Genomic DNA, 16,680 nt, shown 5'->3' with positions numbered 1-16,680 from the left:
ATTGGTTTTTTGACTATTTTAGCCTTAGGCTAAAAAGTCTCGTTTTGGATGGACTTTTTGATTTTTTTGAATTTTATGAGAAAAAAAATGATTATGATTTGGATGTAACATTTTATCTTATTAGATTTCTAGTTTATTTTGTCTTTTTGTGGCTAAAATAGCCCCCCCAAAAAAAAGCCTATGCCAAACATAGCCTATTTAAAACTCAAAATCAAATTATTTTCAAAACTTTACTTTAAAAAAAAAAAATCAATTTTTTTTTAAAATTATTTTTTGAGTTTTGAGTTTTGAGTTGAGTTTTGAAAAAAGAAAATTTGTTTGGTTATGAGTTTTGAATTGAGTTATATTTTAAGTTTTGAGTTATATTTTGAATTTTTTTGGATTTCTTTCTTTAAAATGTTTAAAATTTTTCTTAATTTTATTTTTTTAGGGTAAATATTTAATATTTAATATTTTAAATATTTATTTATTTTAATGTGCACTATATTTCATACATTTGTGTGCTGTAAAAAAAATTTAAATATTGAAACATTTTATTTTTTTGTTTTAAATATATAATATTTATTTTATTTTATAAATGTATTTGTAAATATTTTAATTTTTTTTTTGTTATGTGTTTTGTTACAATTTGATTGTGGAGTTTTGAAACTAGTATAGAGTTTCAAATTATGTATTTGATTATGAATTTTGAAAATAGTTTTTGATTGAGTTTTGAGTTATATGTTTGGTTAAAATTTAAAATAAAAAATTTAAATAAAATTAAATATTTAAAATAAAAAATTCTTAAACATTTTTTAATATTTTAAAAAAATAAATCCAAAAAATTTCAAAATTCAAAAATTCAAAACTGAAAATACACCTGAAAACTCTTTTCAAAACTCAAAACTCTTTTCAAAATTCAAAATTTAAAATTCAAAAATTATTTTCAAAACTCTTTTCACAACTTATAACCAAATAATTTTTCTCTTTTTAAAACTTAATTCACAATTCCACACTTAAATGACAACTCTACACTCAAATTATAAATCCAAAACTAAACCAAACGGAGCCAATAGAGTTTGCAAGTCTTGAGCCGCATCTAGACTTTATTTTAGATAATTAAAAAGCAAATGTTGAGTAACGTAAAGTTTTATGAAAGAAATATTAAGAAAAGTTTCATAAAATTTTTAGAAATAATCTAGTGTGGCAAGTAACAAAACAAAAAAAGCAACTTACCTTAATGTAAGGGTTCGTTTGAAAAGTGAGTTGGTTTTTTGGTTATTTTAGCCTAGGGCTAAAAAGTATCATTTGGAAAGGACTTTTTAGCTTTTTTAACTTTTTGTGAGAGAAATAATGTAATGATTATGGGTTGGATGTAATGTTTTGTCTTATTGCACTAATAAGTTTATTCTGTCTTTTTGTGACTAAAATAGTTCCAAACTCACCTAATCCATTCTTCCCAAACGAAGCCTAAGTAAATTTTAAATAGTATTTTCTTATCATTAAAAGGTAGTTAATGAGATCCACATTAATTAGTTCATGTGGGATTGACTATCTCTATTTCTTTATAAGAGTAGTAAAAAAGTGTTTATGTATTAAAATATTTTATAAAAATCAATTACAGAATAGTTTAGAACGGCACCAACCCTTGAATTGAAGGAACATAGCTTAATTAACATAACCAACATGTAACCTTCATTAATTTGTTTAATAACTTAGAAAGAAAAACACTATTTCACTTACATGCCTCACATGCTAGCTAGAGTTGACCCCATCAATATTTATCCTTGTTTGCAGATGCTAGGTTCATCATCATCATCATCAATATCATCAAAATGATTAGAAATGACTAAAAATAAATTTTTTTTTTTCCTTTCACTAATAAGAAACCATGTCATGATGTCCAAGCAAGGACTCACTCTTGAGAGAGTCCTGAATTACATTGCTAGTAGAAGAGACAAAATTGAGGCACTGTGGGAGGTTGTTTTGGAGAAGAAAAGATTTGTCGGCTCGGTCAAACGACTCTGGAGCCGGTATGGCCGGCTCATGCTGCATATGGATGCAGAGCATCTCGGCTTGAGCCACCGCGAGCTGCATTTTTAGCTGAGCCACCTGGTTTTGAAGGTGTGAAATCACTCCCACGCAGCCATAAACAGGGTCTCTTGTTCTTGCACTCGCTTCGTATACTAAGCTGCTCACTGCATCTGCTCTCTGATGAACCGGAATCTCCTATATCATCGGAATTTTTATACAGAAACAACTTTCAGAATGATGTGACAGTATCATTATTATAAATTAGATTAATAACGATGAGCAATAGATTTATTGATTAATGAAGTTAATTTTACTTTTATCTCTGTAATTCTAATCATTTTTTTCTTAATTTTATCTTTAAAATTTTAATTCCATCTATTTAGTTTCCATTTTTATTTTTATTTTTTAGCTAAAATGGTTCTATTGGAAACAGTTACCTAAATGAGTAACCGATAAAACCTAATTTAATAGGTCAAAAAATTATTTTAAAATTTGAACAAATTAAAGCAAATAACAAAACACTCATTTTTCTACTCTCTATTTCACAATGACAGGGGAAATAGTTTATTCAAATCATTTATTTTCATACTCACACTATATAACATTAATCTAACAATTAGATCACATGAACTAAAATTTAAAACTCTATAAACTAAGTTGATGAAATTGATAGTTTTAATGGTGGGAAAAAAAAAAGTGAAATTAACCACTGATATATGTATGATGTGTAAATGTGTACAAGACATGTATATGATTCAGAGAGAGAGAGAGAGAGAGAGAGACCTGCAACATTTTGCTGACATTGCTAGCACCGAAGATCTTGTGAACAATGGCGAATTTATGGGGGTCATGAGAAGGGAAGTAAGGAGCAAAGATGCAATCCTTGGCACATCGACGCCGCAGCATTTTGCAGGAAGCACAAGGTGAATTTCCAGCCATTTTTTTCTCAGGAAAATTCTCTGGAGAAAGTTGGTGAGACAAAAAGCGAGAAGAGAGAGCTCAAGAGCTTGTAGAGTTGTGGGGAATGGGGTTGGAGTGTGGAAATTTATAGTAGGTGTTAACATGTGGGAACTAGTTTATTAGTGTACATTAGATCGACAAAATTATTGTTAAATATTTAGGAAAATGACAAAACATTAATAGTAAATTAATAATTAATTTGATATGATTACTTATAATGTCTGATATGAGAAAGAAAGAACTTTATTTATGTCATTTGGTAGTGTGTGTTTTGTAAGGTTTGGAATCATTTGGGAGGACATGTGGACCAAGTCACCAAGTTCACTCAATTGTTACCATTTTCAACATCATCTTCAAAAACAAAATTTCCACTAAATTTTCTTACACCATTATATACGTTCATATTAATAAATAGATTTGTGTAACACATTGCTTCGTGTCTAGTGGTAAAAAAAATTCAGACTCTGTTTGGTTTGATTTGATTTTTATAATCTGTTACCATTTTCAACATCATCTTCAAAAACAAAATTTCCACTAAATTTTCTTACACCATTATATGCGTTCATATTAATATATAGATATGTGTAATACATTGCTTCGTGTCTAGTGGTAAAAAAAATTCAGACTCTGTTTGGTTTGATTTTTAAAATCTGTTATCAGAAGAAAAAAAAAATTGAAAAACTAAAAATGAATTTAGTGAAAAAAAAGGAAAAAAAAATTATTATTAATATTTTTATATAATTTTATCTTGGGTGCTCAGGCAATAGGTCTTATTTATAGACTTGTATATCTGTAGATTTATACATCTTTTTGTTGGGTCTATAAGGATAGTCTAATGTCTATAAGGATAGTCCACGCGCTTTTTGGATCCACGCATCTTTATCTAATCAAACTTCTCTCTCTCTCTCTCTCTTCCATCTTTCTTTCTCTATCTGTTCAAATTAACTTCATTTCTCTTTCTCCCTCTCTCTCTCTCACATCTTTGTTTCACACCCATTGTTTCTCTCTCATTGTCATTCTTGAAACCCTAACCTCACACACACACACACACACACACACAAATAAGTGAAGGAGGGAAGAACAAAGGCTTCGCCATCGAAGTCGACGATCAGCAACAGTCCTCGGCATCACAACAGTATTACTACGGGACGTTTCAAGGTGTCACGATCTATCATCCTTTGTCACCTCACCTCATCATAGGTTTCCCTTAGCACGCCATTGACGGATGTGCCGTCGTCGACGTCTTATGCGTCATGAGAAGCACGAATGATAAAGGAGGTAGATGAAGGAGAAGATGAGGAAAATGATAGTAAAAGAAAGAGCAGATGTTTCTTTCATCGTTGTACTTTCAGGATTTTCTTTTTTTGTGGTCTCAGATCTAGAATATATTTGTTGAGTATTGTGGGAATGGTAGATTTGGAACAATGTTTGTTGAGTTTTGATATCATTCCTTAAATAGATGTCTCTGTGTGATCTCAGATTTGATTTTCTCTTTCAACAGATAGTGGGTTTGTAGAAAGAGAGATAGAGAGAATTGGGTTTTGAATAGATTAAAAAAATGATTTTAACAGATAAGACCTCTCAATCTCCTCTCTCTAGATATATATGTGTGTATGTATCAGAATTTGAATAGATATAATAAAAAATTAAACAGATAGGAAAAACAAAACTTGGTGAATTCAAATAGATAAGAAAAATGGGCTTTGTGAATTTCAACAGATAGGAAAAAATAAGCTCGGTGAATTTGAACAAATAAAAAAAATATTTGAACAGAAAAGTTAAATAAAAATTTTAACAGATATGTGGTAAAGTCCTTTTGATCAACAAATGTCTTTTTGACTAACAAATTTCCAACAAATGTCCTTATGTCCCCAATAAATCCACCATTGTCCTTAATAGCTTATAGCGGTGGAAATATAGATTTATCACCAATTTTCTCGTCAACAATGTTAGAGACATCAAACTTTTTACCAAAAAACCTACCACACACTCACATGGGTGTGAATCCTACATGAATGTGGGTCCCACACTTATATGAGTGATTTGATAGATTTATTGGCAATTTTGTTAGTATCTCTAGTATTTTTCTTTTCTCTTTTATCATTTGGAAGAATAGAAATAATTTTTAAAAATTTAAAAATTTAAAAATATCTTTTTGATATTTATTTTTATTAAATTAGTTTCTATTTTTTCCAAAAAAAAAAAATCTGAAAATAGTTTCAAAAGATAACCAAACATGCCCTAATACATTTGTTTATATGTAACATTCTACAATTTGAAAATGATCATATTTGTGTGCTATAAAGTATTTATTATTTCATGAGTCACCACATTAGTAACCTACATGAGTGATGGGGCTTTTTAAGTCAATGCAATGATAATACATACGATTATAAGCAATTTTTATGATGGGAAAGACTGGTACACACCTTATATACACCTTATAATTAAAAAAATAAAATATCATAATTTTATATTTTCTGAGTCATAACTAAATTTGTTTTTTTGTTGTTATAACTAAATACAACACGAGACATAACTACATATCTCATGAGTCATAACTAAAATAATGTCATAACTAAATAAGAAAATTGTCATAACTAGGGAAGAAAATGATATAACTAGGGATGCATATGGTATATCCTTTTTAAGGATATCCATATTAGAATTTTCCTTTTATGATATACAAATATGGTTATTGTATCTTTATTGTTTAAGAATAAAAAATCTTGGTTTGAACTATCAAAATTTTTAGGAGAAATTTGTTGTGTATGCTTCTTAAAAAAAAGGATATATTATAAGTATTACATTACATTGTATTAAAAGTTATGAATAGATGAATCTATGGTTTACACTTTAAAGTAAAAGTTACAAATTATTATGTTGTGCACAGTATGATAAAATATTACAAACTTGTTAAGTAAAAATTTGGTTTAAGTGTAGTCAACAGTGATTAATTGATGGATTTAAATTAATTTTCACACAAACACAAAAAGATCAGACTTGTGGTTGAAGTCTTTGCCTCAAATAGATTAAGGACTTCCTTAGAGGTAATTAAATAAAGAAGAAACAAAACAGATAAGAATATGTATTATTCAAATAAATTGTCACTTGCTATAAGTTGCATGAACTTAAACAAGAATAAAGAATTGAAAAATATAACAATCGGCAGAAGAAATGCAAAAAAAAGAAAAAAAAGAAAAGACTATTACTAATCTACTCATAAAGTTGCTAATTTGACTGCTCTTAATTAGAAGCTAATATCGTGTGAGTAGTTTGATTGATGATCCTGTCATTCTTCAAGTCCTCATTTTATACTTCCTTGATCATCCCTCAATGCAGTTATCCTCCATGATCCTCCTTGATCTTCTACTCCTTTGCACCTTTATCTCTTTATGTTAGGAATCGTTTTGACAGATTTTCTATTTGACTTGGTCTTCCATCCCTTACTCTTGGCAACAACTAACTATCTTTCAATTTGAATTTTTCCTGTGATTTCTGTCTTTCTTCAAAAAGCCATCTCACATGTCCCCTCACTACGCTTCAGCAACCTATCGATGGAAAGATTTCAAAATTTTAGTGCCAATAGAACTATTTTTGTGACAAAAGGCTCTTTTGGGAAGTGAGTTAGTAGCTACTTAGCTACTTCTCAACTTTAACTCATTTTAAGTCATATCATCTCTCATATTTTTTACATGTTTTTTCAAAAAAAGCCAAAAAAAATTAATTTTTAACCATCTTTTCAAAACAACCGATATGTTAGAATATTTGTAGCAATCCTAATTTTTCGTAAGTCATTATTTATTATTATTATTTTATTTTATCTTTGGTTTTATTAATTGTGTGACTACATGAGAATTTAATGTGGTATTCAATTAATTTAACGTGATATTTAATTTTATATATATATATATATATAATGTGTTATATATACATATTTAATCTTATATTTATCTATATAATAAGGCAAGAGGGATTTTGAATTTATGTCAAAAATGTGTGTGAGATACATTTGATCCAATGGTCTAGATCAATTGTAATATCTATCCAATGGCTGAGGTTATACAGAAAACAGAAATTCCCGCCCAACATGGCTGTTTCTCCACTCCTCTCTCAGTATCTGACCTCTGTATCTGATTTGCCTCCCCATCTACCCTCTGTCTACCCACCTTCCCTCTCTATTCCTCTCCGTTCTTCTTCTGATTTTTTTTGAAAATCTCAGAGCTTACACAGAGCTTACACACAGCCTTCATTAGAGTCTTCATCAGAGCTTACACAGAGCCTTCATCAGAGCTTACACCGTTCCACTCTCACCATTGTTCACTCCGGCTCGACATCACTTCGGCTGCTGGGTTAGTTCATCGGCTGCTGGGTTAGTTCATCACTCCGGCTCGACATCTGGGTTAGATCATCACTTTGCTTATTGGCTGCTGGGTTAGTTCACTCTCACTATTTCCTGTTTTAAGAAAGTGCCCTGTTTTAAGAAAGTGCTATGGTTTGCAGAGTTAGCCGTTGAACATTTTTCATACAGAACTAAATAGAGCACCAGACTTAAACCATAACATTCATTCATCTATAGCTATGGCTTCCATTGTTTATAATTTATAGATTGTTTATAATCTGATTTATAGATTGTTTATAATCTATAGATTGTTTGAAATCTGGTGTATGCCCGTGTATGCCCGTGATTGGTAATCAGATTTCACCTTTGTTTATAATCTATATGCCCGTTCCAAAGGTGAAATCTATAGATTATAAACAACTACTAGCGTATGCACGAGATATTATTGTTTGAAATCTGAAATCTGATTTATAGACTACAGATTGTTTATAATTTATAATCTGAAATCTGATTTATAGATTGTTTATAATTTATAATCTGAAATCTGATTTATAGATTGTTTAATTGATGAATAGATTTATAGACTCTAATTAATAACTACAATAGATACATTTATAGATTCAATATAGATTTATAGATTTATAGACTCTGTGTGTGAGATATATAGATTTATATAGACTCTGTGTGTGAGATTTGGATTTGTGTGAGAATATAGATTTTTTAGCAGTCATGCACTAGCCCAGCAGCCAACTCTGTACACCCAACTGTGTGAGATTTGGATTTGTGTGAGAATATAGATGAATAGAATCTATATTCTCACACACATTGTGTGAGATATATAGATTTTTTGGATCTATTAATAACTACAATAGATACATGTACACCCAACTCTGTTCCGTTATTTTCATTCACTATGTGTGAGAATATAGATTTTTTATAAATCTATTCATACATTCAATCAGTTGAAACTGGATTAGAGTCTATTTGTAGTTATTAATTAGATTTATAGACTCTAATTTATATTCATACATTCAATCAGTTGATTTATATTACATGGCTTTGAATATTGATCTGAAGCATTCGCTTTTTATAGATTTCTAAAAAAGACTCTAATTAATAATAGAATTTCTCTAAACTCATTATAGACTCTAATTAATAACTACAATAGATATGGATCCTGCACATGTACATGGCTTTGAATATTGATGAATAGAATTTCTCTAAACTTTATATTTGAATATTGCTTTTAAATTGAATTATTTAGTTTGTATTAGCGAAATATATAATTGTTAAATTATTGAAATTTTTATATATTTACTTTTAAATTTTGCATTATGATTGTGGAGCGTTGCTTGCGTTGAAACACACATGAAAAATGTAGTTATAATTTAAGATTAAAATATAGTTATAAATCAGATAAATGTTATTAATTAGAGTTTATAGATTTTCAGATTTTCAATATAAATCAGATAAATGTTATTAATTAGAGTTTATAGATTTGAAAATCTGATTTTCAGATTTATAGATTTTAAAATCAGATTTTCAGATTTAAACTCTGATTTATATTGAAAATCTGTGTTTCAGAGTTTACCTGATTTATCTTAACTATTTGCCAATTCCCCAAGCACTTCCTGATTTGTCTTAGAATGAAAATAACGGAACAGACCACAATACAACTAACGGAAAGCAAAGCACTCATCCACAAAGCAATCCTAATCTTAATCAACTCACAAAGCTCACTCAGATTTGGATTTGCAGCTCATTCATTTCGATGCTTCCAGACAGACCACAGTACAACTAACGGAACATCACTCCAGATCTTCCACTCCATCTTCTTCATCATCCCTCCAACCCACCAAACCAATAGTTGATCCACCAAACTTGGTATAGCACCCTGAACATCCCACCAATTCATCATATTAGCCCAAATCTGCCAAACAAAAGGGTAGTAAATTAGCAAATTCTCAGAGTTTATTTAATAACAATTTGAGTGGAAAATTTGTGTTTATATACTAAAATGCAGAGTTTATTTGTGTGGAAAATTTGTATGGAAATGCAGAGTTTATTTACTAAAATGCAGAGTTTATTTTTGAAAATCTGTGTTTCAGAATTTTATATATAATAATTTTGTGTGTAATTATTGTGTGTAATTTTATATAGATTATATTTATGTTCTGTCAATTTTATATATAATTTGAAAATCTGGAAAGTGTTGATCATCACTTTGCTCTGTCATATTTATGTTCTATCATATTTATGTTAGATCATCACTTTGCTCTGGAAAGTGTTGATCATCACTTTGCTTATTCTTTTCCATAGATAGATTAATTAGTCATTATTGTTTAGCATGCCATGAAAAAAAAACAGGAAAGTGTTGACCACTGGTATTATATTTATCTATCTATGGTATTATATTTATGTTCTGTCAAGAAAGTGTTGTCCACTTTGTAAGTGTAATGGTGATTTTGATGACCCATCTATGTTTCTTTACTGATTGATTGTGTGTTATCTGAGTCTATCACCACTGGTATTAGGTTAGATGGTTTCCCATATATATAAAATATTAAAAGAATTCATAGGTTTGTTTGAATTTGACAATTACAGTTATAGAAGGACAGTTTAGAAATGAGAAAAATTGTAACAAAAGTGTTCATACCATAGATAGATAGATAGGATAGAAGTATAGATATAAAAGTATAGTGTATGAGCCACTTTGGTGGGCTGGCATATAACAAGTGAGTTTCTTTTTTTTAAGTGTCACTTATTGTATAGTCTGCCTTAAAGTGTTTTTTTTTTTTTTCCACTTTGAAGTTGGATGAACATACGTTTATTATATTTGCTAAATTGTTCAATTATTTTTACAAGTGAGTTTATTTTGTGCTTTCCTTTCACAATGCAAGTGAAAAAAGCACCAATAATAAAATTAGTAATTAAACAATGAATAAAACAATACACGTTGACTTGGTAAGTAATTAAACAATCATCGGTAGATTTTTCTCTTCTAGATGGTGTGTAATATTTTTTTTATTCAATTTAGTGTTAAGGGTATAAATACAATTGTTGCTCGATACATGGTGTGTAAGGTGTTGATTTCCTGTTAAATCACTCATGTTAATAACTCATGCTAAAATAAAGGAAATTGAATTTCAATAACTCATGGACAATTAATAAATCATGTTAATAACTCATGTTAATTTCAGAATTTCAATAACATGATATTATTTGAAAACATGATATTTGAAAACATGATTTCGGTTTTAATGACATGGTTTCAGTTTTAATTTTGATTTTGAAATGGGTTTGAATGATTTTGGTTTTGATTTTGAAATGGGTTTGTATGATTTCGGTTTTGATATTTATGTATTTTGAAATAAGTTTGAGGGATTAGTGAAATAAAGTATGTTAGATTTATCCAGCATTACACCTGTTTATTTTTGTTACTGCAAATAGTGGTAAGTTTTTGCTTTGCTTTTCCTTTTTTTGGTTACTCAAATGCTTTCCTTTCACTTTGATATTCACCATCCAAAAGATTCAGAAGTTGGAGGACAACTCTTTTAGTGAGCTTGAAAGTTCAGTGGTTTCAAAATGACATTTGACAATATTTATGGAAAGTTCTTTTGAGAAGATGATTAAAAGTTAGATTTTCATTTTTTATTTTTTATTTTTATGTTGTTTTTTAAAAAATATGACATTTTTTATGACATTTGACAATATTTTTTATTTTTATGTTGTGAGAGATTATATGATTCAAAATGCATTAAAAGTTAAAAGATGACTTTTAATTATCTTTTTAAAATAGTCTAGGGTCTCACCATTGTTAAGTAAATTGAGAGAGAGAAAAAATAATCATTAATGTGTGTTATTTTTTATTAATTTCCTAAGATTTGTTAATTTACCGAGAAAATCATGTAGGTAATAAACATGATGAGTCACCCAACCCCTTAGCTACAATGCACCATGTGATTTGATCTTTATTACAATATGGGTGTATTTGATCTTTATTCGCTAATAATAATAATAATAATTTGAATCATCAACTAAGAAAATATTAGGTGTATTATATAAAAAGATTCTGTATACAAATTGTGTATAAATTCAGTTTTAAAAAATTTGATTTGTTTGTTTACTTAATTTGATTTGTTTGTTTACTCCATAATGTTTTCCCTTTTTATGATCACACTCCACCTCCATATGGTATTTTTATATTTTGGACCCAAAACTACCAGTTCTTTAATATAAATTTAGCTCATGATAGTATCCACTCAAAACCATCCTAGGTCTCATAGCTAGCTATATTTAAGGAGATGCTTGAAATACAAGTAGCCAAAATTGGAAAGAATAAGCCTTCTTGATCAGCTTTATATGTTCAGTGCACGTAGAATTGGAACAGCAAAGGACTTCAAATAAGAAATTAGAACCTGTTGTGTGCTCATTGTAATAATGTTGACTGAAATCTTTTTCTCACATATAGTAATTTTGGGGAGTAAAATTGATTATACAAATAAGAAAATTGCAAAGATCTTTAGTGCTCCTCTCTCTATTTGATTTTACACATAGATCTTAAAAAAAATTTCGCAAACCCCCACTCATAGAAAATTGGTGGTGTGGAGCAATTGGCTCCACACTTCTTTGCTCCACACTTCTTTCACACTTTTTTGCTCCACACTTCTCCCTCTTTTCCGCAAACCCCCACTCATAGAAAATTGGCTTCCATTGGGAATTAAATTATTCAATTTGCTTTTAGTTTACGATTTATTTAAAAAAAATTTAATATTATCATTTGTAAATGTTTTACAATAATAGATAGATTAATCTGCAATAATAGATTAATCTGCAATAATAGATTTATCCAGTTTAATGTAATTTATAATGTAGATTAAAATGTAATTTATCCAATTTAATCTTAACATTATGTTTCTTAAATGGATTTAATTTTTTAAAAGGTTTTGAATTTGAATTAATACTTGATGGGTTTTATTTTTTAAATGGGTTGTGTGCTTTTGGATGATTTTCATTTCAAATAGCTTCGGGGAGTTGGTCTAACCAATTTGTTATGTTTACACTTGAAATTGGAATTACTCTACAAATTTTTCTGCATTTCAGGCCCTTAATACACTTGACAGTATCAAATGGAGAGTAAATAAAAGGGTTCTTGGTATCATAGACATAATATGTGCTAGCATTTTGATAGCAATTTGGTAGAATATCACATATTTCTGCTTCTTTTCTTTTTTTCATTACCAAGATGAGTTGAATGCCTACATTATACTGATGTGCTTTAGTATATAGATTTAGTATACAATAACTTTAGTTTTAAAAAAAAATTAAGGGTGATTTATTTAGTTGATCTTCCTGCAACAAAAAAATTAAACTCACACTCAAAAAAAATTATTTAACATTTTATTTGCTGTGTAATATATTTATTTGGTTGTACCATTCAAATGTAATATATTTGCTGTGTGATTTTGATTTTAATTTCATCTTTATAAAATTGAAGTCAGTTAACAAAGAGAAAAGTTCAAATTTAGACCATTTTATTGTGCTCCATTTTTAATTTATCATTTTAATGTGACTGTTAAAAAACATCTATTCTAAATGTTGGTCAGAAAATGTGAGTTTGATTATGGGTTTCGCAAAGAATGTAGAGAGAGAGAGGGGGAGGGGGAAGGGATTGTTTGTTTGGAGCTATTTAAAAAGAAAGTAAGGGTGATTTATTTAGTTGATCTTCCTGCAACAAAAAAATTAAACTAACACTCAGAAAATTTTATTTAACATTTTATTTGCTGTGTAATATATTTATTTAGTTGTACCATTCAAATGTAATATTTATTTGCTGTGTAATTCTAATGTATAGATGATAAATATTTTTCATTTAATTTTTTTGTGAATATCTAGAGTTCCCAATTAAAAGAAAAATTTGAAAGACTTGGCATTTTAACATTTATGTGTAATATGGCGAGAGAGTTTATGTTTTTTTTTTTTTTTAACATTTATGGGAGTATAGTATTCTATGTTGGTATAAACTCAACATAATATTCTTCATGAACACAACATAGACTATTCTATGTGTAATATTCTATTTTTCATTTAACATTCTATGTTTTTTTTTTTTGCATCTTTTTAAGGGAATATAATTTTGGTCAATCCTTATGTGTGTGCGTATTACTTTAGTTGTCTTCATAAAAAAAAAATGTATTAAACTTACAAGTATTTAACTTAACGCAAGTATTTATCATAAGGATTTTTGTTTTGAATCAAATTCACCGAGTATTTAACTTAACCCAAACAAATGTATTAACATTTTGTTATAAAAAAAAAAATTTAAAAAAATTGTACCCTTCTAAATAGAGAAGGCACGTGCCTCTGGTATCTGTTGACCTTTTTCTTTTTCTTAGAAGTTTATTTTTATTTTTGCTCTTATTGTACCCTTCTAAATTCACCGAGTATTTTTATTTTTCTAAATAGAGAAGGCACGTACCTTTTTCTAAATTGTACCCTTCTAATTTTGCTCTTATTTTTATTTTTTTTTCCTCTTGATTGTAACCCGTTAAGTATTTTCTATTCATGACAGCTATTTATTTAAATAAAATTTTGAATTTTATTATTCGATTTGGTAGCAACATATTTGGAAATAACATTTCATTGCCAATGAAATCCATGTTAACTTTTATTATTGCTAATTTTTTGTTTCTTTGTGTCTAAAATTTTTAGGTTGAAGTACAACAGTTATGAACAATATCACTATTTTTGGTCAAGTAAGTTTTTTTTCTTCTTTTTTCTCTTAATATAAATTTAAGTACCTCTCTAATAAATTTAAGTACAACAGTTATGGACAACATCACTGTTCTAATTATTTTTTTCCTCATGCTTTATAGGTGGATGGGGACTTACACCGAACCGTAATATCTCCTCTCTTTACTAATTTTCTTATTTATGTGTATGAAGTTTTATTTATTACTCTAAAGTTTTTGTATGTATAGGTTCGATTTCTTCAAGAAAGAAATGTTAATGTTGTTATTCGCGATGAGCGTGACCTTAATACTATTCGCATTCATGAGGTAAGCATAAAAGTCACTTGAACATTGGACATGTATTTTTTTATCATTTTAAAAATAATTTATAAATATATTCTACTTATTTTTTACAGGCAAAGGCAAAGGAAAAAGACAAAGCAATATTAAAGGAAACAAAAAAAGCTATTCCTTATGGCAAAGGAAAGGAAAATGCACATCCCATGGTATGGTTTCTCAACAATTTTTAAAAGTTTCTTTTTCGAATATTATATAGATTTTTTTAGGAATTGCGTAGTGTCATATACTATTTTTTATGTATATTTTTCAAAAGTTTCTTTTTCAAAAATTTATTCAATTCTTTTTATTGAATGTGAAATGTTTTTCTGAAGCATGTTAAAGTAAGCATTTGTACAATATGCTAATGCATTTGTATGAACATTAATTTGAATTTTTAATATGTTTGTCTATTTGTATGATAAAAATATGTTGCATTTGTACAATATGTTGCATTTGTACAATATGTTGCATCTACAACATAGCATAATAAAAATATAATAGAAGAAAACGAAAAAGGAAAATAAGAAGAAAGAACAAATATGTGATGAAAAGGAAACTACATAATATAATTTTTTTTTAATTTTTATTTTTCTTATAAGAAGTTCTTAAGGAAAGAAGAAAAAGACAAAAATGTATTTTAATATAACAGAAACAACAAGAAGAGAGAAAAGGAAAGTACAAGACATTACACGCTAATATTCACATTTTATATACCCAATGATCTAATATTTACCTTTTTAACGTACATTTTGTAAAGAGATGGGTAGTGTCTTAAAACCAATAAGTGCGTGCATAGTGAGTTTGCAGTTTTGTGTGCTTAATGTGTTTTCAAATTATTTTTCCCTTCCTTTTTAAATTTCATAAATACATGCATTGGTTCTTATATGACTAACAACTTAACCGAGTGAAGAGAAAAAGTTAGTTAATATTCACATTTTATGCACCTTCTTATATAATATTCTTATTTTAGGCACACAATGATAATGTGTTATCAAAAGCTGCATTGGCCCAACGTGCACGGCGAGAACGTGAAAAAAATCAAAAGCCATGTTCTGCATACCAATTGGGACAACGCCTGCGACGAGAACGAGAAAGAGAAAGATCGAAGGAATGTATTAACCCAAGACAACCTTCTTTAACACCAAATTGGTAAAAATAAAAAGAATTTTTTACCCAAGACAATCTTTAATTTTTTACTCTTACTATTACCGCTTTATTATATAGATTTTAATTTTTTTCACAATCTATTTCTGTAGGCCTCCTCCTACAACTCCATGTAGAAATGTTGGTGTGGTCATCCGTGATGAGCACGACCTTAATGTTATCCGTGTTCGTGTGGTAAGTACAAAATCAAGTCAAACATTATATGTATTTTATTTATATAAGATTTTTTTAATCTTTTCAATATTTTATTTATATTTGTTAGGCAAAAGATAAAGAAAATGTCAACCCAATGTCTAAAGGAAAAGAAAAGATGGCTCCTTCCGGCAAGAGAATGACAAATGCATGTCATGTGGTATATATTCTTTTTTTAAAATATGATGCAAAACTAATCAAAATTTTGAATAGTTAAAATATATGAGTGTATAAAATGAATTTATTGTATTATGTTTGTAACGCCCTCAAAATAATAACAATAAACCCATCAGATAAGACATGCATTTACATTTAGACTAACCGCATTCCTTTCATTCATTAGAATTCCAAGACATAAGTATTACATGTTAACCTCATAACAAAATGCCCTACGGGCTTACAGCTTTCCAAGTTAACACTTGGTTACAACAAAGAGTTCTAACTCGTTTACACATTAAGCCCTTGGCTTGAAATTACATGTAATACATCAAAAGTAAAACGACAAAACTATGCCCGCCACAAGCCTCCCAGCTATGTCCTTGGAGGTGGCATGCTTCCTGTACCTGAAAATGATATTCCCATATAGGGTGAGCCACAGCCCAGTAGAAATACACTAAACCAACCATGGACAATGACTAAAACATTAGCAATTGATAGTTGGTCAACACTGATACAATCACATAAATTTCATATTTATGTCAACGACTTACAAGTCCCAATTACTTTTCATTTTCCCTTTTTCAACAGATAAGCATGCTAGCTCTATCATCATTTCCACAGATATGTATAAAACTATATCTCACATTCAGATAAGCATAAAAGCTATATCCACAATCTCAACAGATATGTATATCAACAATATCCACAGATAAGCATACAAGCTATATCCACACTTCACAAAGATAAGCGTATGAGCTCTATCTTCACTTCTCTAGACAA

The 16,680-nt window shown here is 28.8% G+C and overlaps 2 protein-coding genes across 2 annotated transcripts; one reads left to right on the top strand and one right to left on the bottom strand.

Annotated features, from left to right (window-relative positions):
• Positions 1-1,651: 1,651 nt before the first annotated feature.
• Positions 1,652-3,185, bottom strand: LOC114263326 (LOB domain-containing protein 12). Its single transcript, XM_028203833.2, has 2 exons — positions 2,797-3,185; positions 1,652-2,208 (listed from the first exon to the last, which is right to left on the bottom strand). Exons 1-2 carry the CDS (start codon positions 2,950-2,952, stop codon positions 1,858-1,860), a joined length of 507 nt encoding a protein of 168 aa, XP_028059634.2. The 5' UTR covers positions 2,953-3,185; the 3' UTR covers positions 1,652-1,857.
• Positions 3,186-6,956: 3,771 nt separating this feature from the next.
• LOC145794362 (uncharacterized) lies at positions 6,957-15,964 on the top strand. The gene is made up of 8 exons (XM_082876987.1): positions 6,957-7,407; positions 14,027-14,070; positions 14,191-14,214; positions 14,296-14,373; positions 14,463-14,552; positions 15,356-15,534; positions 15,642-15,723; positions 15,812-15,964. Exons 2-8 carry the CDS (start codon positions 14,044-14,046, stop codon positions 15,956-15,958), a joined length of 627 nt encoding a protein of 208 aa, XP_082733113.1. The 5' UTR covers positions 6,957-7,407; positions 14,027-14,043; the 3' UTR covers positions 15,959-15,964.
• The last annotated feature ends 716 nt before the right edge of the window (positions 15,965-16,680 follow it).

Source organism: Camellia sinensis, chromosome 1 (assembly GCF_055761805.1).
Source record: "Camellia sinensis isolate YWXY chromosome 1, ASM5576180v1, whole genome shotgun sequence".
NCBI classification, from domain to species: domain Eukaryota; kingdom Viridiplantae; phylum Streptophyta; class Magnoliopsida; order Ericales; family Theaceae; genus Camellia; species Camellia sinensis.
The sequence above is the reverse complement of the archived record's forward strand: the minus strand, read 5'-3'. Positions and strand labels throughout refer to the sequence as shown.

What these genes read in the sequence shown, in the direction of transcription:
- LOC145794362 (XM_082876987.1), top strand. Translation starts at nt 14,044, where the DNA reads ATGAACAATATCACTATTTTTGGTCAA. An exon ending in ATACTATTCGCATTCATGAG is followed by an intron (nt 14,374 to 14,462) that starts GTAAGCATAAAA and finishes TATTTTTTACAG; the next exon opens with GCAAAGGCAAAGGAAAAAGA. An exon ending in ATGTTATCCGTGTTCGTGTG is followed by an intron (nt 15,724 to 15,811) that starts GTAAGTACAAAA and finishes TATATTTGTTAG; the next exon opens with GCAAAAGATAAAGAAAATGT.
- LOC114263326 (XM_028203833.2), bottom strand. Translation starts at nt 2,952, where the DNA reads ATGGCTGGAAATTCACCTTGTGCTTCCTGCAAAATGCTGCGGCGTCGA. An exon ending in ATGTCAGCAAAATGTTGCAG is followed by an intron (nt 2,209 to 2,796) that starts GTCTCTCTCTCT and finishes CCGATGATATAG; the next exon opens with GAGATTCCGGTTCATCAGAG.